Raw genomic sequence first — 27,168 nt, forward strand, 5'->3', positions numbered from 1 at the left:
ATTCAATTTAATTTACATTAAAAACCTGCATGATGCCCGTAAGTTAGAATTAAACAAGTTTTTCATTTTGCATGCAATACATCTATTGTATAAAACCTGTTACTATGAACTCCTAAGAAAACAACAGCAACAACAACCGGTACGTTGAGCACACGCTGCTCCATAGCAACAGGTCTACAGGCACATGCAGCTGGTTGTTGTCAAAATGTCTCAGCTCTCTGGTCTCTGAGGTTATTTGAAGCTTTTCTTCCTCTATCAGTGAGGTGGGACTGGGACGATAGGTGGAGAATAAAGTTTTCTCCTGTTGCCGCAGTAACAGCAGAGCTGAATAGGCCAGGTGGATTTTATCCAGCTCAGCTTATTAAGCTGATCAATATTTATGAACAAGTGAGAATTTATTTTAGAGAAAATGAAAAAGTAAAGAGCAAATAAATTTTAAAAAAAACATGCTAAGTAGCTAGTGCAATATAAACAGCATACATTTATACATTTCTTCAAAGACTAAAATGTTTAGCAACATTTTAGTCGATCCTAGTAGTATACTTTTTTAATGCTATTTTACTGATCAAATTCATATTTCTGGTACCCCTCACCTCACCCATCTATCTTTATTCATAAAATTACCTGGATGATTTAGTTTGCGCCCAAATTCTGATTGTACATTAAGCAGTTTATGCATTAGCTTTCAGTAAAGAAATTTAAAAAATACGTTTGGCAATTCCAACTGACCTGAAACAGAAAACAATTATATTACTTTAATATCAGTGAGAAAAAACAACAACTTTATTATGGAGTTTTAAAACATCTGGTTTTAACTCTCCATCTGAGTGACATTTGTTCAGCTTAGTTTTAATCATCAAACTCAGTGAAACACGTGGGCTTTTTTCTAAGGAAATAATCACGTAAGCACATGGATGTGTATCTCTGCATCCCTTTCACTACTTATATGCTCCTCACCCACCCACACACACACACACCCACGCACGCCAACACGCCCACACCCCCACACCCCAGCAGATTGACAGTGACATGCACATGCACTCCAATCACCTCAGGGAGCTGACATGGTCACAATTTATTTCCTTTCCGTCTGTTGCTTTGAAGCTGATCTTTGCTGAAGGATTAACTGATATTACAGAATTTCATCTTACCTACCCAGACCTAATACCAGCTGTACTTTCAAACCACTCACGGCTTGCGTGTGTGTGTGTGTGTGTGTGTCAAAGTGCTCAGTCATACTTTGGTGTGTTTATGCGGAAGAAAAGACGATAGTTAGGGGTCACTGAAGCTTCCTGCCAGCTCCAGTCTCCACTGTCTGCTCCTGAATACTCTGGGCAAGCAGTCAACATCTGCTGGAGTAGCCTTTGTTGGCCTTCATGTCCCTAATGAACGGAGCGACATTACAGTGTGTCGGCACAGCACAGTCTCTTCCACATTATAAAGTCATCTTTACACATGTGTCTTTTGTTAGCTCAGGGCTTCAGAGTAACTGTGCTGACCTACTGAAGTACAGCAGATCCCTCCCTGAGGAGGAGGAGGAGGAGGAGGAGGAGGGAGAGTGAGACGGGGTAAACCGAAGGAACAGGGTCAAGTCGGCTGGAGGATGAAGCTCCTGCTTTGGTTATGGATAGGGTTAATTTAGATTATTTCAGAACTCTGGATGTACAGAAAACCAATTTTGAAGAGTGTTTGCGGAGGTAATTCCCGACTGGAAAATCTCCTGACGCTGTCATACTGTGACTTTTAATATGTGAGATTGCCCGGGCAGGTCTGGGTGTGCAGTAGCAGAATATTACTTCAAAATATAGAGTATTGTTGTTCTCAGTTTAAATATTTCTAATAGGACCAGTAGCTGCACTTCCATTACCAACATGCACAAAATGTTGTCAATATTCCACTAATGACTGGAAAATGAGGTAACAACTTTCCATTTGGAAAGGCCTTAGTGACCTTCAAGTTTCTAACATGTAGTTACAGAAATCTAACAAGACGGTTTGGCTTATACATCCTAATTTCATCTATCACTACTGTGCAGATGACATTTATACCTAATAATAATAATATTCAATTGTAATATTCAAATTGCTGGTCACAGGTAGGCTAAACGTTACTCTCCTTGTCTGGTGTTGGTACCAGATTTGGTCCAGGACACGTAGATAAAGCAGTCATTCCCCCCTTTAAATACATTTTTATATAACAAACTAGCCTGCATAAAGCACCCAGCACACCATAGCATGAGCAAGACTATTTCAGATCATGTTGGGGACTCATTGTAGATAATCCCAAATTAATTTGTGCCTTTGTCAATGTAAGGTGATTCACAGAGCCCACTTGTCCAAATCTATGTCAGCCAGGATTTGGCAGGGATGAGAACGTTGTAATCCATAAATGGTTGACCTGTCCTGGTTTAGCAAAACTTCCTGAAAGGAGGTTTGACACACCCTGCATGTGGTCACTGACCTGAAATTGACCCTGTGACCTTTGCTTGCTCCCTTGGATATGATGGGTTGGTGCTGGTATTCTGTTCTATGTTTGAAAGTAAAGGCTGCCTGTCCACCAAGATTCAACAGTTTCATGCCTTGCCTCAGATTTTACATGATTCATTCTTCTATTCAGGATCAAAGTTCTAGTGGACTTCTACTTAGTTGTGGTTCATTTTCTGTTATTTTTCTTTGGAACATAACCTTTAATTCGTGCCTGTTTGCATATTTTGTCCGTGGCACATATCTAAAATATTCTTAAGAAAATGCAACTTTGGAAGCTGAAATGCAAAGTCCAATGCTACTTGACATGCTGTAGGCTGGTGTTTGCAAAGCCAATTTTTTTTTCTTTCAGTTTTGATGCCAATATCTGAGGTTTGCCATTGATCTGATATGGAGAAGCAGCTGAATTGTTTTAAAACATTTATTTTTTTAAACTCAAATATTAATGTTCTGAATTACAAATTTAGTTGCAAGCTCTGCACCAGTACAACACACTAAAATACACCAATAGCTTCACAAGTTTTCTTCAAAGATGTAAAAACAACTTTAATGTGTTTAGTCAGTGCAATTGGGAGTAGAACGCCCAAAGTAAAATAAATGATATTGAAACTGGCAAAAACAATAGGTTGACTACTTTGGTCAAACATGTAAATCTAAACTGCAATAAACCTTCAATCAAATGGGTCAGAAAGTGCAATTAGGAATTCTTATTGATCGGGCACATTGTCACTGGTACCCAATCTACAATTTGTTCTTCAATATAGGGACTGACAGAGATATAGTCAGATCAGTATATATATTGTTCAAAGTAAACTTTAAATATAAACAGAAAAAAAACAACTAAATATGCCAACGAAACATCTTCTTCCTGATATTCTATGCTGTTTTTGTTTTTGTGAAAGTAGAAATGGCTGCAGCAACATATATATTTTTACCATAGCTGAAGATAAATTCTACTTTTTTTCCTTTGCCAGGTGCGAGTTGTCATTGTTGATGAGAACGACTGCGTTCCAGAATTCCTGCAGTCGATTTACAGCAAGGACGGCGTTCCGGAGATGGTTACAACGGCAACCTCCCTGTTGCAAGGTGAGACGTTCAGAAAACCCAGAAAACTCATTTTCTCTCCCATCACTGATTGCACTCCTTGTTTCAGTTCTCTGCACATTTAACACAGCATATGTGCAGCTCTTGTATATACGTCCTGCTGTGTTTTTTTCCCCTCACAGTAAAATTATTGGTGCCTTAAGGAACAAGTGTATAAAGTGCAAGTATCTGTTCAGACCTAAACTTTAATCTGATGCTAATCTGTGGGAGATAGTGGTTCTGGGAATTTATTTACATTTCTTTCCACAGGGCATAGAAATGTTAGGGAATATCTCTAAATGTTGTCAAAATTGTTTGCTAGTGTATAAACGATGCTTGGATTAAACACTTCCATAAAGTGAAAGACGAGTTGACATCTAAAATAGATTCTTACAAATTTAACAGACACTTATATTTAGGTGGGCTTGGAATAAATAATTGAGCGGTGCCAGAGTTGGGGATTAAACCTGTCATCTCTGAATTAAAACTGCCACTAGCTATTCAACTTGAAGAGCAAAAAGTTTAGCATTAAAGTGTAAAATAAAGAGCAGGCGTCTGACAACAGAATATCCGCATTATGAAAACATTATTCCTCGTTTCTCCTTTTCACATGGAAATATTCCTGACAAATGTGAGGCCCGTGGCAGACAGGAGGTAGGAAGGATGTTTTCTGTGCAAAGTCTGAAAGTGTTTCTGTCTGTGGCTCTGCCAATATTCTGCTGGATCTGTTCAACTGCGGTTTTAGATTTTTGTGGGTATAGCAGCTAAAAACAAAATCAGGGTAATTTTTGTAGCAATTTTACAACATTTTACAACATTTTTGAGCGATTATCATAAATCCAACCTGTAAGACGTAGAAATGTGCCACTAAAAACGGATGGAGGTAAATGTCATGATAACGAATTTTGCTGAAAATAAATTGTTCCAGAAATTATTGTGATACACAGTAATATTGTTGTTTTGAATCCATTTTCAACTGGCATAATAATGCAAACACACCCTCTCAAAAATCAATAACCTTTAAGTTTCAAATAACATTTAACATGGAATTGGAAGACATTTTAAATATCCATAGCAAATAACCCCCCCCAAAAAACATTAAACAATAAATAAAATGATTTATGAAGTCTCTAAACTAAATTGCCCTTGAAAACATATTAATCATAGCCTCGGACTGGGTAAACATGAACAATGTGAATGTTGCTGCTGTTGTGCTGAAAAACCTATTGGGACTTTTGGGAGAAAAAACCAAACATTTGCAGTATCTTTCCATTACATTAAAAGGCATCATCACTTAAAAGATTTAGCAAACTACACAAACATGCAAATGGAAATTATTGTGCTCATTTTAATTTATCTTGATTTATTTCGTAGTGTGACAGGCTTAGTTACTGTGCGAGAACTTAAAGTTCCAACTTTTATCTGGGATCATTCCAGGTAAGATTCAATTTGTGGATCTGGACTTTGGTCCAAGGTTTGGGCATGGATGCTTTTGTTACTTGCTGTTATGAAATGTCATACTTTGTGATATTATACAACTTAAAATGGACTTTAAAAAAAGCTCTTAGTTTTATGGAGCAGTACTTAGTCTGTTGTTGGTAGATAGTAAATAGATTAAGATACCTGGGTGCAGTTACATGGGCTAAATAGAGGCTAAAATCAAACCAATATTTGGGTTTACATCATGGTTTCACATGAACGTAATATTGAGTCACATCCTAAAATTCATAGCACAGGAGTGTTTAATATTAAGCAGGTTGTGAATATTCTCAGTAGTTTGATCTGTTAGCTAACATTAAAAAACAAAAACAAGAAAAAATGCTGCTTTTGTGTTATAATATTTTTTTAAAAAAATCCAAACTAGAGGAAATGGAGATCTAATTAACAGTTAAATTGGAATTTCTGATTTTGATGAAGTTTTGGCAAGTGACACGTCACCATGCATTCCAGTTCATGTTCACTGGGATCAGTGTCCTTTTATTTATTTATTTAACAACACTTTAGTGAATATTTTTTTTTCTGCTTTGTGAGTGGTTTGTAGATAATTATTAGTCAAATTAAACAAAAAGTATTGCCGTGTCAACATTATTTTCACTTTCAAGCATCTAGCATGTTGAGGTGAGTGTATCTTCGTCAATGCAGAGTGGGTGACTAAGCAATGTTATTACTGGCTCAGTGCTTGCTTTTTGTTTTTTGTGTGGCAGTGGCATTGACTATGGACTGCAATGCTCAAGCAGTGGCATTTTCTGACATGTCTACAAAAAATTATGGCCAAAACTGGTGAAAGTAATTGAGATATTCTTATCTACTTTAACAAAAAATTGCAGTGTTTTTGTTCCTTTTTTTGTTGTTGTTTACCAAACATTTCCCTTTCACCTGGACAACTTAAAAACAACACACATTTTTGAAATTAAAATAAAGAAGTCTGATCTCTGGAGAAAAGTTGAGCTGGAAATCATCGTACATATAAACATAAATCTGCACAACGTCCTTATTGCCGACTGTTTGCTACTGTCGTCTTGATTTTTTTGTTTGTTTGTCTATTCTCGGCATAATAAATGGAATACTGGTCGCTCAGACTTCAAAAAGCATCTTGCTTTATTTATCTGAGTTTAGCAAATAAACTCAGATAAGTAATAATTAAAAACTAATTATTTTCCAGTAAAAAAGCAAAATTTAAAAAAATCCCTCGACCTTCAATTAATGTGAAAAACCTGGTTGATAAAAGATGAGTCCTTTGTTGTACCTTCCACTTTTAAACTGTATCTGTTTTGAAAGGCAGTGAAAATTTCTTTGCAAGATTATTTTCTTTTAGAAATGTTTTAAAACCCCAACTTTGAGCTGGAAAACCAACTTTATGCAATTTTGTATTTTTATTTTTTTGTAGTTAAGGTTCAGACAAAGACATTTTGTGGCCCTCAAGCGGCCGGTGGGCCACACTTTGGACACCTTCCCCAAGGCGTCATGAAGGAAATATAGACAAAACAAAAATCTGGGCTGTAAAGGCTGATTGTTGCGTAACAGTTCTGAATAAAATCTTTAGTCAAAGACTATTAAATTGCAAACTGTCTTTACATAAGTTAATACCATACCAATAATAAAGAAAGTGTAGCTGAATGACAACATTGTGAATGAAGAATAATTAATGAAAATAAAACAAGTTTCTACAGCGTATGGCAGTTTGGACCCCTCATTTTAAATGTTCATTATACTTGACTACAGGATGAAACTGAGTGTTGGACTCATGTCAGCTGTTTTTACATCTTGCGTTGCTGCCTTGCTCAAAGGTATTATCATCGCCCTCTTCACCGTCGTCATCATCATCATCATCATCATCATTCTTTAACCGGGCCATTATGTAAAAGTAAGGACATTTGGGTGAGTTTGCAGTAGTTCTGTCAGTTTGTGCTCTTGACATTTAATCCTTCTATTTAATATATCTTATAGTTTTCTCTAAAATCTTTTTTTTTTCATGCTGTGTTGTCGAGGGATTTTAGGAGTGGATAAGAGCAATACAATATTTGCTGAAATATGAATAAAAATTAGGGCTGTGCTTTTGATATTGTGTAAATAAACCCTACTTTACTCCACTTCACTAACTTCCAGCATGAGGCTATATTTGTCCCCAGTTGAGCGCAGTGAGTTAATAAACTCTTCACCCACTTCAAAGAAGGCTGTGGTCCAGAACTTCTTAAGACTTAAAGGTGAAATGTTGTTAGTTTGTAAGATCTGTATGTATAAAATAATCTTTAGGTGTAACATAATGGTGTGTGAGTGAGGGAGTAAATTGGTGGATGGGGTTGTGAGATCTGTGCTCCTGTCTGCACACACACATGCATACTGGTTTGGGAAAGGATGATGTGCAAACAAGAAGAAAGCGTGTGTGAAAGCAGTATGGTTAGACTTTAACTGTTGAAATAAGTACATTTGAAATCATTTTTTGCAGTTTTAAAGTTTTAATATTTTAAGAAAATCTGCTTTTTTAACACAATTATATTTGTCTATTCTGATTCTACATCTAAAACTGAACAGCCCAAGATCCCCACATGTTTGTGGGTTTATGGATATCTCTGGGTAATGTGGCCCCTTATTATTCACATAAACTCTGTCAATTTGTGGCTTTTTGCCTAGAACATATCTAAAATATAAGAAAAAACAGCTTTAGAAGCTGAAATATGTAGGTTCAATGCTACGCTATTGGCTGGAGTTTGCAAAGAATCCAGTAGTGCCGTTAATTTTCCCTTTCACAGTTTGGTTGAAACCCCAGGAGCAGAAATAAGTAAGACTGCAGACTTTCACTTCCACTGCATCACTAAGACAGTTTCCACTGCGCGCATGAATTCAAATTAAGATATATGTGGTGTTTGAATTCATAAAATGGGTAGTTATCAACGTTCATTGAGGGATTTTCAAGTATTTGTGAATTTTAAAATATGTATCTATAGTTTGGTTTCTGTCAAAATGCAACAAAGGCTTAAACAAATGTTTCTAATGAAATTTTACATAACTGCTATGGCTCCCATGCTTTATGAAATATTTCATCCTATTTGATGATTGATATGGTTATTGTTGTTTTTTACGAGCAAATGATTAATTCAGTCTCTGTCCATTTGTGAAACTTTTGGAAACGACAGTGTCTGCAGTGCGCCACAATAAAGGAAAAATAACACAGAAAAACAGGTGGGAAAACAACTTAAAGCCACTGATGTGCTGCTTATTCCTCGCCTCTGTGTCATCTTTGTTCCAAACTCAGATTTGTTGCTGTGGCAACCGACTAACAGCAGCTACCCTAGCCAAAAGAGCTGAGATTACGTTCAGGTGTCTCAACCAACATTGGCAACAAAAAACTAAAATTCCCCCACAAAACAGAACATTCACTCTGTTACGGATTGAATGTTTTTGGGCTTGAGGTTTATTTTTTGATCATCAGTAAGTGGTCGCCTGAACACAGCGGTGGTTAGCTGACTTAAACACCTGCTCTACTGTTGATCCGTCAGAGTGAAGGTGTTAATAAGGTCACCTTATTTTAGTGCTAACTGAACTAAAACTCGCCAAACTGCACAGGTAGGGCTCTTAGAGTCAAGCTAGTAGAACTAACCTCCTACTTATTATGGTAGTCACGATATTCCCGACTCAGTGCACAGGAACGGAGCATGTGTGTCGTCCCGTAGTCACATGATGTCTGATCCAGTAAGTCCCAAACCTTCAGAGAATAGTGCCTCAGATGTTTCACAATCAACATGCTTGATTTAAGTTTGCAGAACTTATTGTAATGTGTTGAACTGATCTTTATTTTTTAATCAAGTGTGATGGAGCATAAAGTCTCTTTACATCATCTAGGACAGTTCAGCCCAAGGACCAACGCTGGGAACCAGTAAGAGACGTCCACTGTTGTGGCTCATCGGTGCACAGTGGCCTCCAGGCTCCCCTATAGTGATTTAACTCAACAATCCTGATGCAAGATTCCAAAAAGGTTTTCTGATAAATGCTCAAACGTTGCACTGAGGAGTAGAAATCTGTACTTAGTAAATTAAATATTGACTCATGTGCCATGTGGCTGGCTGCTGCATGCAGTTAGACTCAGGGCAGACACTACTATTACCGTTCATTTTTCATCTATCATCAATGCGTGAGAGGTAGTTTGTCACTTACCAGCAGAATAGCTGCTGCATTTCAGCTGCACTTCACAAACCTGTCAGTTGTTTTAAGCAGCTGGACACTGCAGAGTAAACACAGGGAAATGCGCTTTGTCCAACTCCTAACGCGGACTTCAGTTTTAATTCCTCACATTAGAGAAAACGCAAGAAGACACCAACATTTCCGGCTGGACTTGGTATCCTTTAAACTGTGTATCCCACTGTTTCTTCCTAGTGAGATTCATCCTTGGTGATGTGAGGATGAAATATAACACAAATGCAGACTCCAGTGTTTGCATACCTTATTCTTCTAACCGTTTTCTCTCTGTTCCTTTGGCGAATTTAAAGCTCATCTCTTAAAAGAAACTGACTAAATGATGTATTTTAAAAAGTGATCTCTGACATGCTGGCCACGACTCTTCTCCCAATGTTTTAATATTTTCTATTTCAATGCACAACTTCTGTCAATTATGTATGTTTAAGAAACTAGTACTCGTTTCATAAATCAGGACATGAGTCAAGGTAACAACTTATTTGATTTCTTTTGAAAAGACATGTGGTTCTTCACAAAATGTTTTTTGAAAATTAAAAAGGCATTAATTTGAAATATAATATAAGTTTTCACAAAATCCAAAGTTGTTTTTTTATTTATTTTTTTTATTTTTAAAAGAGCACTGATGGGGAACAAAATCATCATACATCAATCGCCTAATTTTTAGTGTGTAAATACTAAAATGCACCTTAAACTATGAGTTTATGAGACATTCAAAAACCCCAGGAGCCTGTTTATTTCTCAGGGCAAAAAATTGGCTTTAGTCTCTCCTGTCCAGGGATCACACACTGGCAGCATGCTCCAGAATGACACCGTCACTAAGGCAGAGAAGTGTACACTGTAAAAAAAAATCTCTAATTTACAGTATAGTACCAGCAGCTATTGTTGTCAGAATTTTACTGTATAAATATGATAAAATTCAGACAACCACAGCTGCCGGTATTTTATTGTAAATTTGAGATTTATCTTTTTTTTTACAGTGTAGGTATTTGTTCTTTCAGCCCTGAAAGAACAAGGTGGACTGTTCTCGACCCTGGATTGTCTCACAGATCTTCAACCACAGCTCTCTCTTTCAGTAACAGTTGTTTTGTGGCAAACTCCCTTTAATATTGACATAGAGGTTCTCTCTTTCATCAGGATGGCCAGGATAAAGAAAACAAGTCTTGTAAATGAAGAGGCATTCTCTCCTCACAATATTAGGGAGCCAGTGTCGGCCCGTCACACGGAGTGCACTTCCTCGTGGAAGTCAAGGGCCCTAAAATCACTGAGTGACCCTCGCTAGTGAGTGATTGCTGATCGCTACTGATCAACAATTACTGATCAGTTACTGATCAGTTACTGATCAGTTACTGATCAGTAACTGATGTTCTGGAAGAAACATCAGTTACAGCAGGAACTCATCAAAAATGTTTAGCAATTTTTAGTTTTATCTTAGCTACTGTCACTCCTCTGTCAGTTCTCCTTGTTCTCTCTCTCTTTCATTGACTTCCATTCATTTTTCATTTATTTCTATAGCCTAACCCCTAAACCTAACCATTACCAGTACATACCTAAACCTAAGCCTCAGTCCTAGACCTAACCCCTAACCCCAAAACAGCAGTTCTTTTTCTTATGTTTTAAGAAAATTGTTCTTGTTCTGTATCAAACCAAAGGTTACACACATTCCCATACCTCTCTTTTAAGTGACTTTATTACAGTTGATTGGCGGATGGAGAAATTAAAAGCGAAGGCCACACTCTGCAAAACTTTTAATTATTGTTCACATTCCTGTAAAATGAAAAGAAAAAAATATCAATTGATGCAATCTGCACAAAATAAGATGAAATAATGGATTATAACAAATGAGGTGAATAAACGGCAACCTCAAAAACCTCCTGTTTATAAACTGTAAAAATCTGTTTTGCCTGCTTTTGTTCAATTAACTACCCTCAAACTATTCACTTGATGCTGTTTAAAATCCCCTAAGGCTTCATGGCAATAAAGAATTCCACTTTGTTAGCTGCTGTTTCTTCGTTACGTGTGAGCGCTCGCACATGTATTATTCATATGTGTGTGCGCGTGTGCGGGGGTTTGTGTGTGGGGGTGTGTGTATTGTTTGTACGGGCACATGAGCTAAATGCAATGTAAGGTGAATTGGAGAATTGAGCTTTTGATGGGGAAATGTTCTTGTTAGTGTAAAAATATGCTTATTCAAATCCCTGGTGGAATTTTCTGTTTTAGCAAGGCAATCAATTTGCGGACAGGCGGGTCCGGGCTCCATGGATTCCCAATGTGAGCCGCACGGGCAGAAATGTTGCAAAATGACAGTGTTTTCTGTGCTTGCTGTGCAAATAACACTTTGTACTATTGTAGAAAGTAGAAACATAACTTCTTTTCTATCATTAGCATGCTTACATAATACACTGTAGATTTCCTTCACTTTTTCTTTCTTTCAGCATCAGCATGTCGAAAAACAAAATAACTATAAAAAAGACCAAAAACAGGAAATCAGCCCAATTATTTGATTTCCAGGGTTCTTTCTACCGCAGCTCCTGTCATTCAGTTCCGCTTACTCTTCAACGTCTTTTACTTTTTCTTTGATCACCTCTGTCCTGTGAATTTGGGATGGAACTTGATGTTTGTAATGATGAAACAATTTAGTTGAGCTCTAACTGTGATGTTTTTTTCATTCTCTAACTCTTTCTTCCTGTTCCCCATCTCTTAGTGTCTGCCAATGACTGCGACTCCGGACCGAATGCCGACCTGACCTATTACACCCTAAGTCCAGATTTTATAATTTCTCCTCACGGGACCATCTTCCCAGCGGGACCTCTGGACTACGAGAGACCCAATCACCTGTACGAGTTTGTCGTCATGGCAATCGACAAGGGAGACGTCCCTCGGACGGGAACGACGACGGTACGAATTAGGATGGCCAACGTGAACGACGAGGCACCCGAGTTTTCCCAACATATGTGAGTAAGAGCTGAGATAAACTCTTTGAGTTGGTGGTGATGAGACTTACAGTTAGCAGTGGCAATATGGATGATTCAAATTCTGAATTTTACATGCAGGTCATTAGATATGAAAATAACGTGATTAAACTTATTTCTTCATGGCAAAACTGAGTCAGGTTGGTTCTGCTGCCTTGCAACCTTCTATGTTCTACCCTCAATGTTTTTAAGCGAATGAGATCAGGACTTTGCGAAGGCTAATCAGAAACATTGACTTTGTTGTCCTTAAGCTACTTTAGTGCTATGCTTTATGTCCTTTTCCACTGAAAAGATTTACTTGCACCCAAGCTGTAACTTCTTTGCCTATGTCTTGAGACATTGTTTCAATATTTCCATAAAATGTTACTTCTTTACTACACCATATTTCAGGAAGAGTAGCAGAACGTGATGCTAACGCCAGAGACTTTATAATTTTAGTGGAGTTCTGATGCTTCCACAAGCTTTTCTTGATTTTTCTACAAATGTAAGGATAGTGATTATGGACAAGCATATCAGTTTTAGATTTGTCATACCATAGCACATATTTTGTAAATTCTTTGCTCCTGTGTGTATTTTAGAACTGTGAAATTCAGCTGTTTTCTAAAAAAATGGAGTTAAATCATAACTCAGTTTCAATTACAATCAATTACAGTTCCCCGTAATGAATGACTTCATAAATTGAAGACATTTTATCAGCTGATCTTTATCCAATTTTAACTTTTGATTGATGATCAGAAATATTTAACAGCAGAAGAAATCTGTAAAGGGGAAAATAGTTTTAACAACACTAAATGCATTGCAGAGCTTGCATCAGAAATAGCAACTCTCCTAATGAGCTGCTAAATGTTTGGTTTTAAATCCATGTATCAAATAAATCTTTTAAAAGTAAAACAATATTCAACATGGTAGATGGTGTCATAAGAATTTAATGAGTATGATTCGTCATACCTTAAAACAACTAAAACGTTTGGTTTTATATATGGGAAACGTATGGACTCTTGAAATCCTTGGAAATTCTTGAATTTCATTTGGGTGTTTTCAAGGTATGGAAGGTGATTGAATTCTATATAAAGTTATTGATTGTAAGTGCTTGATATTCAGACAGCACCGTTTTATAATAAGGTGCAATCTGTTTGATTAAAAGCTGAAATTTTGAAAATGTGATTTTCAGTTGAAACCAGATATTTTATATGTCTAATAAGACACAGACACATTTACTTCACACTGTCGGCAGTTCAGTTTGAATAAACATGCCTTGTTTTATGTCAGTTAGAAATACCAACATTATTTTTATTTGCTAAATGGCATCTTTTAGAACATTTGCCTTTTAACTTTAATTTTCTTTTTATATTGTGTTAAAGCATTTAATTTGAGCAGGAATGCCATTTACCTTAATACAATTTGTTTGTATAGTTCAAATTGAATGAATTTAATGGTTCAATGACTTTTTGATCTGTTTAATAGAAATAAAGTCTGTCTCATATTTTGTGCGATGAACATTTTTTGAAATTGGGGATTGTTTTGTTAAATTAGTATTTTTGTTTTTAGACCAGTCAGGTGTATAATTTGTAATTTTACTACTTTAATCTACCTTATCACTACTGTACAATATAGAAAAGTACCTCAATGGATTGTTAATGACGGTAATATGTAACAGTGAATTGAAACTGTATTTGTTTTTGTTCATTTGTATTGTTTTTATCTCCAAAATGTGATGCTGGAAAAGATTGAAAACTTTCCTTTAAAATGTTTGAAAAGTGCTTCAATATTAAGTTTATGAACCCAGAACATCCCCAGCAGAACCAGAGCCTGGCAGTCCTGCATATTCAGGTTGGAACTTTGCAGCTGCTTCCAAATTCAGCGTAGCAGCTTCTGTTAACGCCCCCTCCACCACCAAGACCCCCGTCCCTCCTCGGCCCCTCTTGCTGCTGTGGTGCCTGCATCTTTTAATTGGTTGATTTTCTGGCAGAGAGCTGGGCAGATTGGTGAGGCAGGGTCAATCAACCATGGCCACTAGCACCCTCAGGAGGTCCTGAGCCCAAACTTTATGTGCATGGAAGTGCTTTCTGTAATTGAGGAAGTCCAGGGAAATACGGTCTGGATATGGAAAAGTGATGTCGTTTGTAAAGTGAATTTATATGCAATGCATCTGATATGACTGTGAGGAGATGTGTGTGTTTGTGCATACGTTTGAGTGTGTTCAAGCAGGAAGGTATTGATTTAATGACAGTGACAACAGAATAATCAGTTTTTCCCTTCCTGACCCTCAGTCTTCTGGCACAACTGACCCAGAAATCCTATTTGACAATACACACACACACACATACACACACACACACACACACGCACACACACACACACACACACACATACACACACACACACACACACACGCACACACACACACACACACATACACACACACACACACACACACGCACGCACACACACACACACGCACGCACACACACACACACACACACACACACACACACACACACACACGCACACACACACACACACACACACACCAATTTTAACTTATTCAGGGAGTCTCACACGTGCTTTCTTCCGTATGCTCATTTAAATGCATCCATGATGCCGTGATGCCTTTGATGAACTCTTCCTCAGGCTCGGGACAATGGCTATGATGAAAAGACAGGAAATTAGAGCAAAAGATAGAAGGCTCATTAAATATGTCATTATCCAGGCAGAAAATGTGGCCAGTTGTTATCGATCTGTGGAGTTGGAAGCGTTCAGTAATGAGTACCCATGCGTGTGGGTGTGTGTGTGTGTGTGTGTGTTGTTTTGCCAGGTCAAGAGGGAAGCTTGTCTAAGCAATCAAGTCTTTCTGCAGCGTTTTATTTCTCTTGCTGTTTTAATTCTTTACAACTCAGATCTTTGTTGCTGATTATTGTATTTTAGTCAGGGGTTGATATTGTCAAAAAGAATGTCACAACATTGCAATTTTTCTGCCACTTCACTGTTGATGATCTAAAAAAGATAATTCAATAATTACAAATCTAGTTATTGTAAATTACATAATGTCCCCCTTTTCTCTCTGTAATATTTACTGTTGCCTCTTAAATATACGGCAGTGAAGATAATTGTGTTATAAAGAAATGTTCACAATTTGTAAGGGTAAATCCATATATTCATGTTTCTATTTGAAGCATAAATGGTTGATGCTGATGTTAGCGTTGCTGCTGCTACATGTTTAGCATTGAGATTCTATTTCAGGCCTTGACTAGAATAGTTTTGCCGATAGACTAAGTTCCTTTAGCACAACTTGAACACAACATTAGTCTTTTCCAGCATTCAGTCAGATTGCTATTCTGTAAATGTCGAATTTAACCATATGGCGCATGAAGGGACAGAACTTAAAGAGCTTTGGATTTGGAATTGAGCAGAAAGGAGAGACGATGTTTTACAGCTTTGTGAACTTTAGTCTCTTCCATTTGTTTATGCCATGAAAATATCATTTTAGTTATTTGTATAACCTACTGAACATCTTTACAAATACCTTCTATCTCAGATCATAACAGATACTTAAGAAAAACTGACTGTGGCTCTTTCTGCTGAAAGGAAGAGTTTGCTTTGACACTCCCTGGAGAAATCGCTTCGCTATAGAGAGATGTCCATGTGCTCAGGCCAGACTTGTCATCCTGAGTACAAAAGCAGTCTTTTCTTTCATTTTCTTCAGTTTTCTGAGATTGTGGCTTAGATCCTGATTTCACAGCACACGGCTTACAGAGAAAATTGCTCTCTCCATGACAGATCTAAAGAAGACAGGCAACATCGGCAACAATCCTCGTGTCATCCCAGGTTTTATTTGGACCACTTTTTCTTGGACTCAATATTTGTCCATGCACAGCATGCATGCCCATGTGGTGTCTGCACTGAAATATTGGGTATCGACTGTATTGAGTGACCAACTGAATATGTGTAGGGCTGGATTGTCATGAGTCAAGTTTATTTGTATTGCATATTTGAGCAACAAAGCAGTTCAAAATGCTTCACATCATAAAAACATCATACAGCAAGAAATTATGAAACAAACAATTAGATTTTGTCAAAAGCCCTCATCAAAATCATGAAGAATATTCACCATCAAATATCCATCAAATATGTCAATCAGTGTTGCAGTTATTATGAATCAAAGGCAGGTTGTAAAATGAACTGTGTTTCGGGTGTTTTGCAGTTTTCCGGACTTTCTGTTTCTTTTAGCACTTAGCTCTAATTAGACCATCTGTTGTTAGCCAGTGTTACATTCTCTTTTCCCTGACTGTGCCTGAACCTTTGGAGTATCTTCCAAAGTACTACAGAACTTCTACAGAAAGTTAGAGTTTGACAGAAAATGCCAGAACTAATGCGAATCCCTGAGAACTCCAGGTTGCAGCTGTCTTTGAAGAAAAACTCAGGTAAAAATATAAAACAATATTTTAGAACACATAGTATTTCGAGGCGGCAACTTTCACTTGTTGGTAATGTTACTCTTTATTGTATATAAAATGTACTTCATCTGCGGAAGTTTGGCTTTAGCATTTTTTATCTTATAATTTCATGTGACTGATTGTGAATGAATACTTGAATTAATTATAAATGACTTAAGTGACATCATGTGTTTCAGTTTCAAGCACCACACATGCCGAGGTTTGATAGTGTCTGCATAGGATAGTGTGAGATGAAATAATGTTCATTTAGGATCATTTCTGCGATGCTTCAGTTGCAGTTGTGTCGATGTACAGATTTTGCATATTCCACTCAAGAGACATGCATTGTGTTGAAGATGCATCACAGAGAGAAAATAAAGTTTACAATTCAAACCTTTTATGTCAGGAAACTGAGTTCTTCCTGAGGCAACAGCAACAGAGTATCATCCCAGCTGTTTCTTTTTTAAACCTACACTTTAAACCTTTGGTAAACACAAGAATCAGACAAAAGTTGTTCATTGCTGCTTTTCTTCATATTTTGACACGGCCTTGCTCAAGGTGGGATCTTTTTTTTTTCTATTCCAACTAGGAAATATTTTATCTGCTGTTGCAGCAGTTTTTGCAACATACATTTTTTTCACGTGGTATCAATGCTTAATGCGACTCACCACTTGGGTTTTTCATCCTATGATAAAAAGCATGTGGTTTCGCTTGCCAATCACCTCTGTGGATCTCATACAGCTGGATGTGTATGAGCAACCAATCAAAAAGAGGAACTCGAGAAATCAACAAGAAGCGCGCTCACGTCCTTCTGTGCAGCAGCGCAAGAAACATGAAGAATATTGATGAGAGTTTTGCGGGTTCCAATGCCACTGCTGCACGGAGCACAGTTGAGCTGGACATGGTGGGAAAACCTGTTTGTGCAGTAATACTAGAACAGCAGCATTTTATTACTGCTCACAGGCTCATATTAGAATTTATGTACGTAATTGTTTGCAGCCTTCTGGGTGTGAAAAGCTAATAATGCTACACTTATTGATGTTGATCCATAATTGTTTTTACCAGCTTTAGAAAGTCAGATTTTGTGTTTTTAATTAAATGTGTCCCTTCCGAGGTACAGAGCATGCAGCATTAATGAAACGACACTCCAAGAAATCGTATGTAGCATAGAAAATGAAAAACTTGTTTTTTTAAAGTCCATACAAACCAATCCCACCAGTCTAATTACTGGTTAATGTCGGTTATCAATTTATTTCAGTTTCAGTGGCTTTACACATAGAATTAGCAACATGGTGAGCTTGCAGTGGCTGGAAAAGAGAAGTACCTCAATAATACTGTCCCTCCTGGATTTCAAAATTGTTTTTGTGATTTTCTTTTTAGATTTGTTTTTTGTTTTTTTTTTGCAATTGTTTTTGGTGCTACATCAGACATTTTCCATGGATTTTTTTTCTATATTTCTTTTCTCATTAAACCCTTTCTGAGATGTACTTATCAAAGAGAACATGACAGAGAAAAGCAGACAAAAGGGACACAAAAAGGTATTTAGCTCTGTTGTTGTTACTGACCATGTCAATCACAGACTATAAGTTCACAACAAGTAAAGCTGAGGCACCAGCGTGATAGAAGTAATACTGCAGTCACTTAGACCCAATGTTTTTGACCATTTTTTGCAGAAAATTTGTAATAGATACATAATTACGCGTTTGCATAAAAAAAAATGCAGGGACTTGTTGATTTTGCGTGTAGTTCTGCGATCATGGAGTTGTGAAAAACTGGACACTGAAACTATAACTTTTCACACCAAGTAAAGTCTTTCCAAATCCCATATAACATCATGTCAGTGTCACATATCTGCTTGTAACAGTCTCATTTTAGAGCTCTCTCCGTCTGATATCCATCAAACCTACATTAGTTCACCTGGCCTACCATCCAGCACAAATTATGCTTCTCAGTTTTTCAGGTGTGTACAAAACTATTCTTTCAGTTTTTATTTTGTTGCTGTTCTTGGTTTTTTTAGAGGTCAACCAAGAAGACTTTCTATTATTGACCTGCTACAAATCAAGTGTTGTCGTGCTTACCGCCTTGAACTCATAGCTGGACATTCTCCATCAAGTTTTCCAGTTGAAAGCTGAATTCATGTTCAATCAATCACAAAGTCATGACCTGTCGTCTAGGTAACGTCTTCACTAGACACTAGCATAGAATCATCACATTAACTAACAACACCATTTTTTATTCATCTATAATGATCTTGTCCTGAAATGTTCCAAATGTACCTTGGTATTGGATGCCATTTTTTCCAGTTGCTTTCTTGGTGTTCAGTCATGAACTCTGACCCTAACTGAGACAAGTGAGACCAGCACAGGAATATGATGATGTTCTGGGTTGTGTTGCGACCTCGGTGAGTAATCTCTGAGCCATTGCAGTAATGTTTGTGAGCCCAGCATCCCTGTGAAATTTCATCAACGTTCAATGCCATTTTTCATTTATGGTTAATAAATGATTACTATTATTATTGTTATTATTGCTGATGTTCATATTTCTAGTAAAGACTTTGTAATCTTTTCCAGAAGTGAAAAGAAGTCACTTCTTTTCCTTTCTTCTTCTTCGGTTATATTACTGGGATTTGTTTTATTCTACATGTCAGGCAGTGATAAAGCCTGAATGTACCAGCTGATGTTTAAGAAAGAAAATGGAGTTAATTCCAGCTAAATTCAGACTTTACAGGGGGATGGATTTTTTTTCCACAGTGGGCCGGGTTTAGTGAGCAGTGTAGAAAAAAAGCAAGCTAAATGCATTTTTTATTATTTTTTTCATGTGAGTGTACACTGTTACTGATCCAGAGTGGTAGGCGGTTTCCCTCTTTTATCACAGATCTATATATTGTGTTCAAAGGAATATAATACATTTAAAAAAGATCATTTTTCTGATGCTTCTCTTCATCTTTTCTTATATGTGATCTAAAGCTTATGATGTACAATCACTGACCATCCAGGCCCTGAATGTTTGAGAATACCTCTGATGTTTCTCTGAACAGTTTGATTGAACTCACAAAGAGGTTTGGTTGTAGTTTCATGCTTTGTATGCTTTGCTTCATGGTTTAAGCCCTAAGGGAAGCTAATCCCAGACCAGCTAATGTGGCTCTAGTGATTGTTGTAAGAGAACATCACATACTTAAAGTTTTTTTTTTCTTTTACATATATGCCTACCATATTTCTTCTGATTAGCTGCTTGTAGCTTCTATACTAAATCACCATTACATCCACTTCTCTGATGTTCTTATTTTTTCTTCTACATTCTGATGCCGATGTTAAGTCTAAATAAAAGCGCTGTCAATTAAACTTGTGTATGCACAAGGGTGCCAGTGGCCATACTTGAGCATGATTGACAGCGATAAGACCCTCCTCCTGGCTGCGGGGTATTTCTGTAGTTTGCAGAAGGAAGCAGAAGAGCTTGTGTTTTTGTTTTGTTCCTTTTCTTTATAGATAATCTGTCTTGTACTATACTGTCACAACATAGTAACAGTTTTAACAAATATGTAAAGAAAAAAAAAGAAAAAAGAAGACAAGCTAAGGATTTAGGTTTTCAATCAAGAGGTTTTTTAAATTATGTTTACCTAGGGTTTTATTTTACATAAATATATTTATGTACTTAAGAAAATACATATTGCTAGTTATCACACTTGTTGAGTGGCGCTAACAATTTTGTTTGAATATAGACAGATGAATATCACCTCTATAATATTTATAAGGGAATGAAACATTTCAATGAATGCAAATTTCACTACACTGTCAACGTCTTGCTCCTGTTTCAAGCCTCTGTTTGCCTTATCTGCAGAAACAAAATGAACTTTCTAATTAAATCCTGAGACCAATTTCCACGGCTGACCCAAGGCATTACCTTCCAGGAAGCGTCTTGAGACAAGAAGCGTCTCATTCTTGTCTGAATGAAACGATGGAAACAAACTGAGGAAAAAGGCAGCACAAAAATATTTCAAGTTGTAATTAGTTTGCTGGTCAATGTCCCGAGGAGATTTAACAGATAACGGCCTAATTAAATTCATAGATATTGAATTTATTATTTGCTGTCAATTGAAAAGTTGGTATTTGATAGTTTTCAGTTCATTGTTTGTATGGAATCAGTGTATGGCAGCTTTGACAGGGAAATTTTGCATGTTAGAAAAGGATATCAGACTGTGCACTAAATACTTCCATACATACTAATACTGAGTTGGGTTAGATTGTTCCAAGTTAGCAGCAATTCTTAGAAAAAGCTGTAATCATTTGATGGAAAACATGCCTATCAGTCCATTCTTATTCTCTGTATGTTCTGTATTTGACAACAATATATTTTTGAAAGAGTCTCAGTGAAAGTAACGGTTGAATCCCAGAAAACATTAGGGATGTAATGATGCATTCAAGGAGCCGCTTTTGCTGTAAGTCCAACGAAACAAAAGTTAATAAGTGACAAAAACTTCATTACATGTATATTTTCACAATTTGTTAAAGAAACTCATAATTAAAGAAAATGCATATATCAAACATTTTCATTAAAAGGAATGAGTTAATTTTCTTTAGTTAAAAACGTTAAAAGTTTGAAAAAAAAATCACTTCACAAAATCTATATTTGAAGCAGTACTTTTGTGAAAGCTATTGACGCTAGCATTTTTTTCCTTTACATTTTGAAATATTTTTCATCCAATTTTCACCAAAGTTATTAAGAAGCGGGTCCCAATTTTGTTTTATGCAGGAAAAAAAAAACCTGAACAAACCTGACCCTATTTGACAAATGTCATTTTTGCTGAATTAATTATATTTTTTGAAATCTTTAAGCTTACTTTAGAAGAATTTCTTTATTCTGCAGAATAAAGAAATTGGCTGTTTTCCAGTTATTTTTGTACAGTTCTCTGTAGTTGTCTCTGGTTTGTAAGAATCTATATTAACATCTTAAAATCAGGAGGTCATTTTATGACTCAAGTGGTGGTACTTGACTTACATAGGCCTTTATTAGGACACTCAAAGACACTTTTCCATCTAGCAAAGCTGCTGTGTTGCACCATCAGCCTTAGTTTGCCCAAAGACACAACAACAGAGCAGGAATCAAACCGGCGATCCACTGATTGCAGGGCGAACTCTTGCCACCGTAGAGCCATACTGGTTTGTAAAGCTAATACCACTATAACAAGTAAATCTTATGTTGGGCTTATTTGACCTGTGGCAAAAAAGAAGGGAAAAAAAAAACTAAGGAGTTAAATAGTTGTTATAACTTTCTAAGTACTGTGGTTTTCAGCAGGTACCTGCAGTAGTTTAAGTGTCTGGTCTTTCTGTACATTGGTAAAAGAGAGGATTTTATTTATTGAATGTTGACCTTACAAGTCAAATATGCTGTTATGAGGAAATATGTGAGGATAAGCTTTTTCCAGAAAGCCTCCACCTCATGTCAACAAAGCAAAGAGGTCAGTCTTTCAAGAAAAGCTTGGCTACCAAGCATATAAAATCCCTCTGATCTGTGCGCAAGGTCAGAAAGTTAAAAGCTGAGGTTCAAAGTGTTCTACTTCAAGATAAGGAGATTAAACAGAGGAGGAATTTTTGAAGGAACTAAGCTTAGCTACAGTATGTATAGCTGATAAAATAGAAAATACACGAGACTTTAATGCTCATGAAATTCACATTATCTACTACTTCAAGCTGTTTAGGTACATGGAACGCCGATGGAGCTTTATGTAATATATTCCTGACTTATTATTGAATAAACTCATGTTATTTTTTTTTTCCCAAGAACTTTTCTTACACCACTTGTACATGATTTTTTTAAGGATTTGCAGTTCTGGTCTTCTTGTAACTGAAAAGGATCCACATGTCACCGGACGTTTTATCCACTGCATGTCTCTTCGTCTTTCGAGTTTTATTTTTATTTTTTTTGTGATGGTTATAAGTTTACAGTAATTTCCCATAATTTACATCTAAACCACTCTGTAGAAATGTAATTATAAATCTCCAGTATATATTAACTGAGATTTGGATTTCCACCAGTGAGTAAAGTGTGTTTTCTGAAAAAACAGACAATTGCGCATATTTGGTTCTCTGTGTCTTCTGGCCATGTTGGTGGTTTAGCTGTTGTCTGCAGATAAAATTCCCCCAATGACCATAATCCAACATTTTAAGATGGGCCGTTATCTCCTACTGCTTTGTCCAGTAGTTTATTCACCTCCAAGGTTTAATGAAATATTCTTCACTGACTTTTTGGAATTTTTGGCTGATTAAAGTATGAAGAGATTTTAATGGTGGAGGATTTTAAAACTCATATCTGTCAATGATTTTCCTAATTATGTAGAGATTTTTTTATGACTTTGTTCAGTTAGTCATTGATGGACTGTGGAGAATGTGAATACACGTTGGACCTGGATTCTCCTATGGATTATCTGTTAATCTCTGAATTCCCAATTCAGAGCTGGTTGTTCATCCTCTGATGAAGAAACCTGTGCTAGACTCAGGTATGGATTGATAAAAATTGGATTATTGACTTAACATCAATCATCAGGGATGTTGACATTTTCAATTTGAAAACAAACTCCTGTCTTTACAGCAGTTTCCAGATGTGTCCCACATGGAGCATAGGCAAAGTACTGACAGCGCTGTTTGCATGTGTCTCATCAGATACCGGACGTTTGTGTCAGAAGATGCGGGGCCCAACACACTTGTTGCCACGGTGCTGGCAAAGGACCCTGATGGGGATGGGATCACGTACAAAATCACCACAGGAAACGATGAGGGCAATTTTGTCATTGACAGCCAAAAAGGTAAGACTTCTCTATTATGCTTCAGTCAGTTGACAAGGTCACAGTGTTTCTGACCTCACATCTTCATCACTCTTACACCGTAGTACAGTGTTCATACTCTGTTTGTCAAATATTGATTTCAGATGTTTGAAGTCTCACTGCGCTAGCATGTTGTCACCTTCCTGTAATAATGACCAAAGTAACTTTCTGCCAAAAGTGATTTTGCCCAAAAAGAAAGAGAAAAAAACAACAACTTTTGGCCAAAAATGACTTATGCCAACATTTGAGGAAGGGGAAGCTTTCCAGCTTTGTGCTTAATATATTAAGTAATAGACAATGAATGCATATCAGCGAATCAGTCGCAGTCACATGGTAGCAATTCAGTGTACTTGGGTAACAGGGCGTGCAAGAAAATTGAAGTGATTCCAACATGACACTATATGTGTTTCCATTTACATTTTATTACATTTTGAAGTATTGAATTTGAAAAGGTTGAGGGAAACTGCAACATTCAAACTAACTTCCTCAATTTTGGCAAAAAATTTTGTGTTCGCTTGAGGTGGTTTTTGGCTATTTCTAAAAAGAGTTCATGCGCTAAAGGGGAGATGGAAACACATTTGCCAGATGAGTGCTGAAGTAGCCCAATCGTCTCCAAACATCCAGCACAGAGGACAGGACCTTCGGCTTGGAGCGGCCAGGGAGAGGCATTCTAGGCTGGGATGGGAGTGGTGGAATTGTCCCATCAATTGGTGGGTCTGTGTCTTACCAGAGGAACGAAACGCTGAAAAATTTCAAAGTTTAAATCTCCAGCTCAAAGGAGAGGACTCTCCAATTTTCTGAGATGTGTGGTCCATGATGGTTTGCAACCTGAACATTTTATTTATTACAGCTATATGTAGCCTGATGAAATCATGCTTTGTGTAGCCTGGTTGAGTTGCCCCAAACCAGTAGATGGAAACTTTGATTAGCATTTTCTTGTTTTTTTTTTCTTTTTCTTGCAACGTTTTAAATTTTGGCCCAAATTCACATGGATAGAAGTTTAGCTGTTATAATCCCAGATGGCCTGGTCAGCGTATTGAAATTGAAAGGAGAATGGCCAGACTGGTTTGAGATTATACAGAGCTAACAGTAGTTCAGCTAACCACTTGCGACATTCAAAATATGCAGGATACCAACTCTGAAAGCACAACAACATAACTATGTTATATTTAACACAGTTTTGCAATAATTAGACAGTTGGGTTAAAATGCTGTTGCCTGGTCGGGTAAACTCAAGTTCAGCTGTGAGAACAGAATTCGGTGCAAGTAAAATAAAAGCCCTGTGTCGAATCCAGTGTATGGGTGTGGAGATTATTTTCTTGTCACACTTTGAGCAACAACTGACAGTAAGTATCACAGCCTTCCTCAGTACTGTTGCTGAGCATGTGCTGCCCTTCGTGACTGCCCTGTACCCATCTTGTAACAGCAGAACGACATGTCATGTCTCAACACTCAAAATTCTCAAAGTGATTTCTTGACACATGGTAATTAGTCCAGTGTGCTCAAATGGCCTCCACAGTCACCAGATCTCCGTCCAATAGAGCAGCTCAGGGATGTGGTGGAACATGAGATTTGCATCATGGATGTGGACCGACGTGGACCAAAGGCATGTCGGTGCGCCTGTGTGTTACTGACCTACGGCATACGTCCAACACCTTGTAGAATCTACGTCATGAAAAACTGAAGGCAGTTGTTGCCATAGACACTTCTCTGTAAACGACACTGACTCATGTCTTTGCGAAGCATACGAGTCCTGACAGGTCAAGTCATGATGATATTAGTATATCAGCCAAAGTGTTAGGAGTGTTCCGACTTGGTAACAGAACACCCTCCCGGGGTTTATGCTCTCACATCTTCACTTCCTCTGAAGCAGGAACCACATGAAATAGGAAGCTGGGTTAATGGCGCTGCTGTCTGTCATCTCTTCTGGATGCTGTTTCATACATGTTCATCGTTTTTGTCGACTGCACACCCACTCTGAGTCTTTATATCACATTATAGGGTAAAACGAGGACCTTTTGGAGATTCAATTACTTAAGACTTCAAGGAATAATTCCCTTTGTTCACCAGCAATGACATTCACTGTCAGCCGATAGCAGCTGTGTGGTTTATTTTTTCCATGAGAGAGAAACTTGAAAGCACTCAATTTCATTTGCTATCACATGACTGCAGACTTTTTTTGCCATTGATCTTGATTATTTCCTGTTGAGTTTTACCACCAAGACCCAATTTCTAAATGGCATTGGTTGTATACAAAAAACTTTTCATTTTAAGTTACCTTCAACTAAATTAAGTTCTTAAAGGCAGATTGTGTGAATTTTCAATCGGGATGGTTATAATATGTTTGTTTCTCATCAACTTTTTTTTTTCTGCACGTTTTGAAGTATCGCATTAGAAAAGGATGATATAAACGGCAAAATTAGAAATAACTTCCTCGATTTTGCAAAAAAAAACGTTTCTGCGCTTGCTTGAGGTGAACTTTTGCTTTTCCAAAAAAGAGCTAAAGCACTAAAGGAGAGAAGCAGACACATTTACCAAAAGGTTTTGACTCTCCCATCCACTGGTGGGTCTGTGGCTTATCAGAGGCACAAAACTCTGAAAGTCGAAACTTTAAGGAGGGAAGAACTTTCCTGAGATGTGACGTCTATGCTAATTTGCAACATCTACTTCATGTTTATTACAGCCGTGCGTAGCATCAACATCTGACGAATTACTGTTTGCATAGCCTGGTTGATTTGCTCCAAACCAGCAGATGGAATTTGCATTTTCCTCTTTTCTTTCTTTTTTGCAACATCTTCAAAGTATGCTCAAAATTTGCTTGAGAATTGGACTGAAACATACCTAATGTAAACAATTATTCTGCAGAAATACTTCAATGTCTCCTTACCCAAAGCCAAAGTGTGACACATCTTTACGTTGACTGGATATCCCACACAGATGATAATGAAGGAAACTGTAAAAGTTGTGGACAAAATAACAGCAGTCCAGTAAACAGAACAATATTTGTGACCCACACATTGTTAAGTGGTAAGTCATTTTTCAGTATGTAGAAATAGGGCTTGGTGATATTTAGCTTTGTTTATTTTGCCGGATTAAAATAAAGATCAAAGAAGACAAGATCAAGAAAAAAGAAACCTCCAAAAAAGCCTCAACCCAAATATTCCACAGAGCCAAACCTGGACAGGTCGCCTGGACATGTTTTATTTCACTTTTAGTTTTGGTGTTTTATCTTTGGTGATAAGCTCCAAATCTTTGAGGTTGAAAAATCTTCCTACTGATAGCTTTATCTTTAGCTTCTTCTGGAAATGTTTCTATTGCTTCCAGCCAGAAGCAATAAGGGATAAGATTCCCTTCAACCTAATTTTATCACAGGCATGAAGAAGTTTGGTTTTAACTGTGTTATCGTTTCAGACCAATATTAATTTAATTAAAATCTCAGATACATAAGCAACAATATATTCATTTTATTAACATTTCATTCAGTCTTTTCTAATCCTATAGGTCAGCTTCCAAATATCAAACTATAGGACTATTTTTACTTTAAAATATTAAAACGTTACATTTTCAGAATGTTTTCATTTACATGTATATATATATATATATATATATATATATATATACATATATATATATATATATATATATATATATATATATATATATTATTTTTTTTTTTTGCATAGACCAAAAATA

At 37.0% G+C, this 27,168-nt stretch overlaps 1 protein-coding gene across 1 annotated transcript in view; it reads left to right on the plus strand.

Annotated features, from left to right (window-relative positions):
• Positions 1 to 27,168, plus strand: part of LOC102233331 (neural-cadherin-like) — a 322,632-nt gene that overhangs the window by 120,176 nt on the left and 175,288 nt on the right. The window contains exons 5-7 of the mRNA XM_023332302.1: positions 3,458 to 3,569; positions 11,959 to 12,208; positions 23,316 to 23,458. Coding sequence (XP_023188070.1) covers positions 3,458 to 3,569; positions 11,959 to 12,208; positions 23,316 to 23,458 — 505 coding nt within the window. The remainder of the gene's footprint in view (positions 1 to 3,457; positions 3,570 to 11,958; positions 12,209 to 23,315; positions 23,459 to 27,168) is intronic.

Source organism: Xiphophorus maculatus, chromosome 4 (genome assembly GCF_002775205.1).
Source record: "Xiphophorus maculatus strain JP 163 A chromosome 4, X_maculatus-5.0-male, whole genome shotgun sequence".
Lineage (NCBI taxonomy): Eukaryota > Metazoa > Chordata > Actinopteri > Cyprinodontiformes > Poeciliidae > Xiphophorus > Xiphophorus maculatus.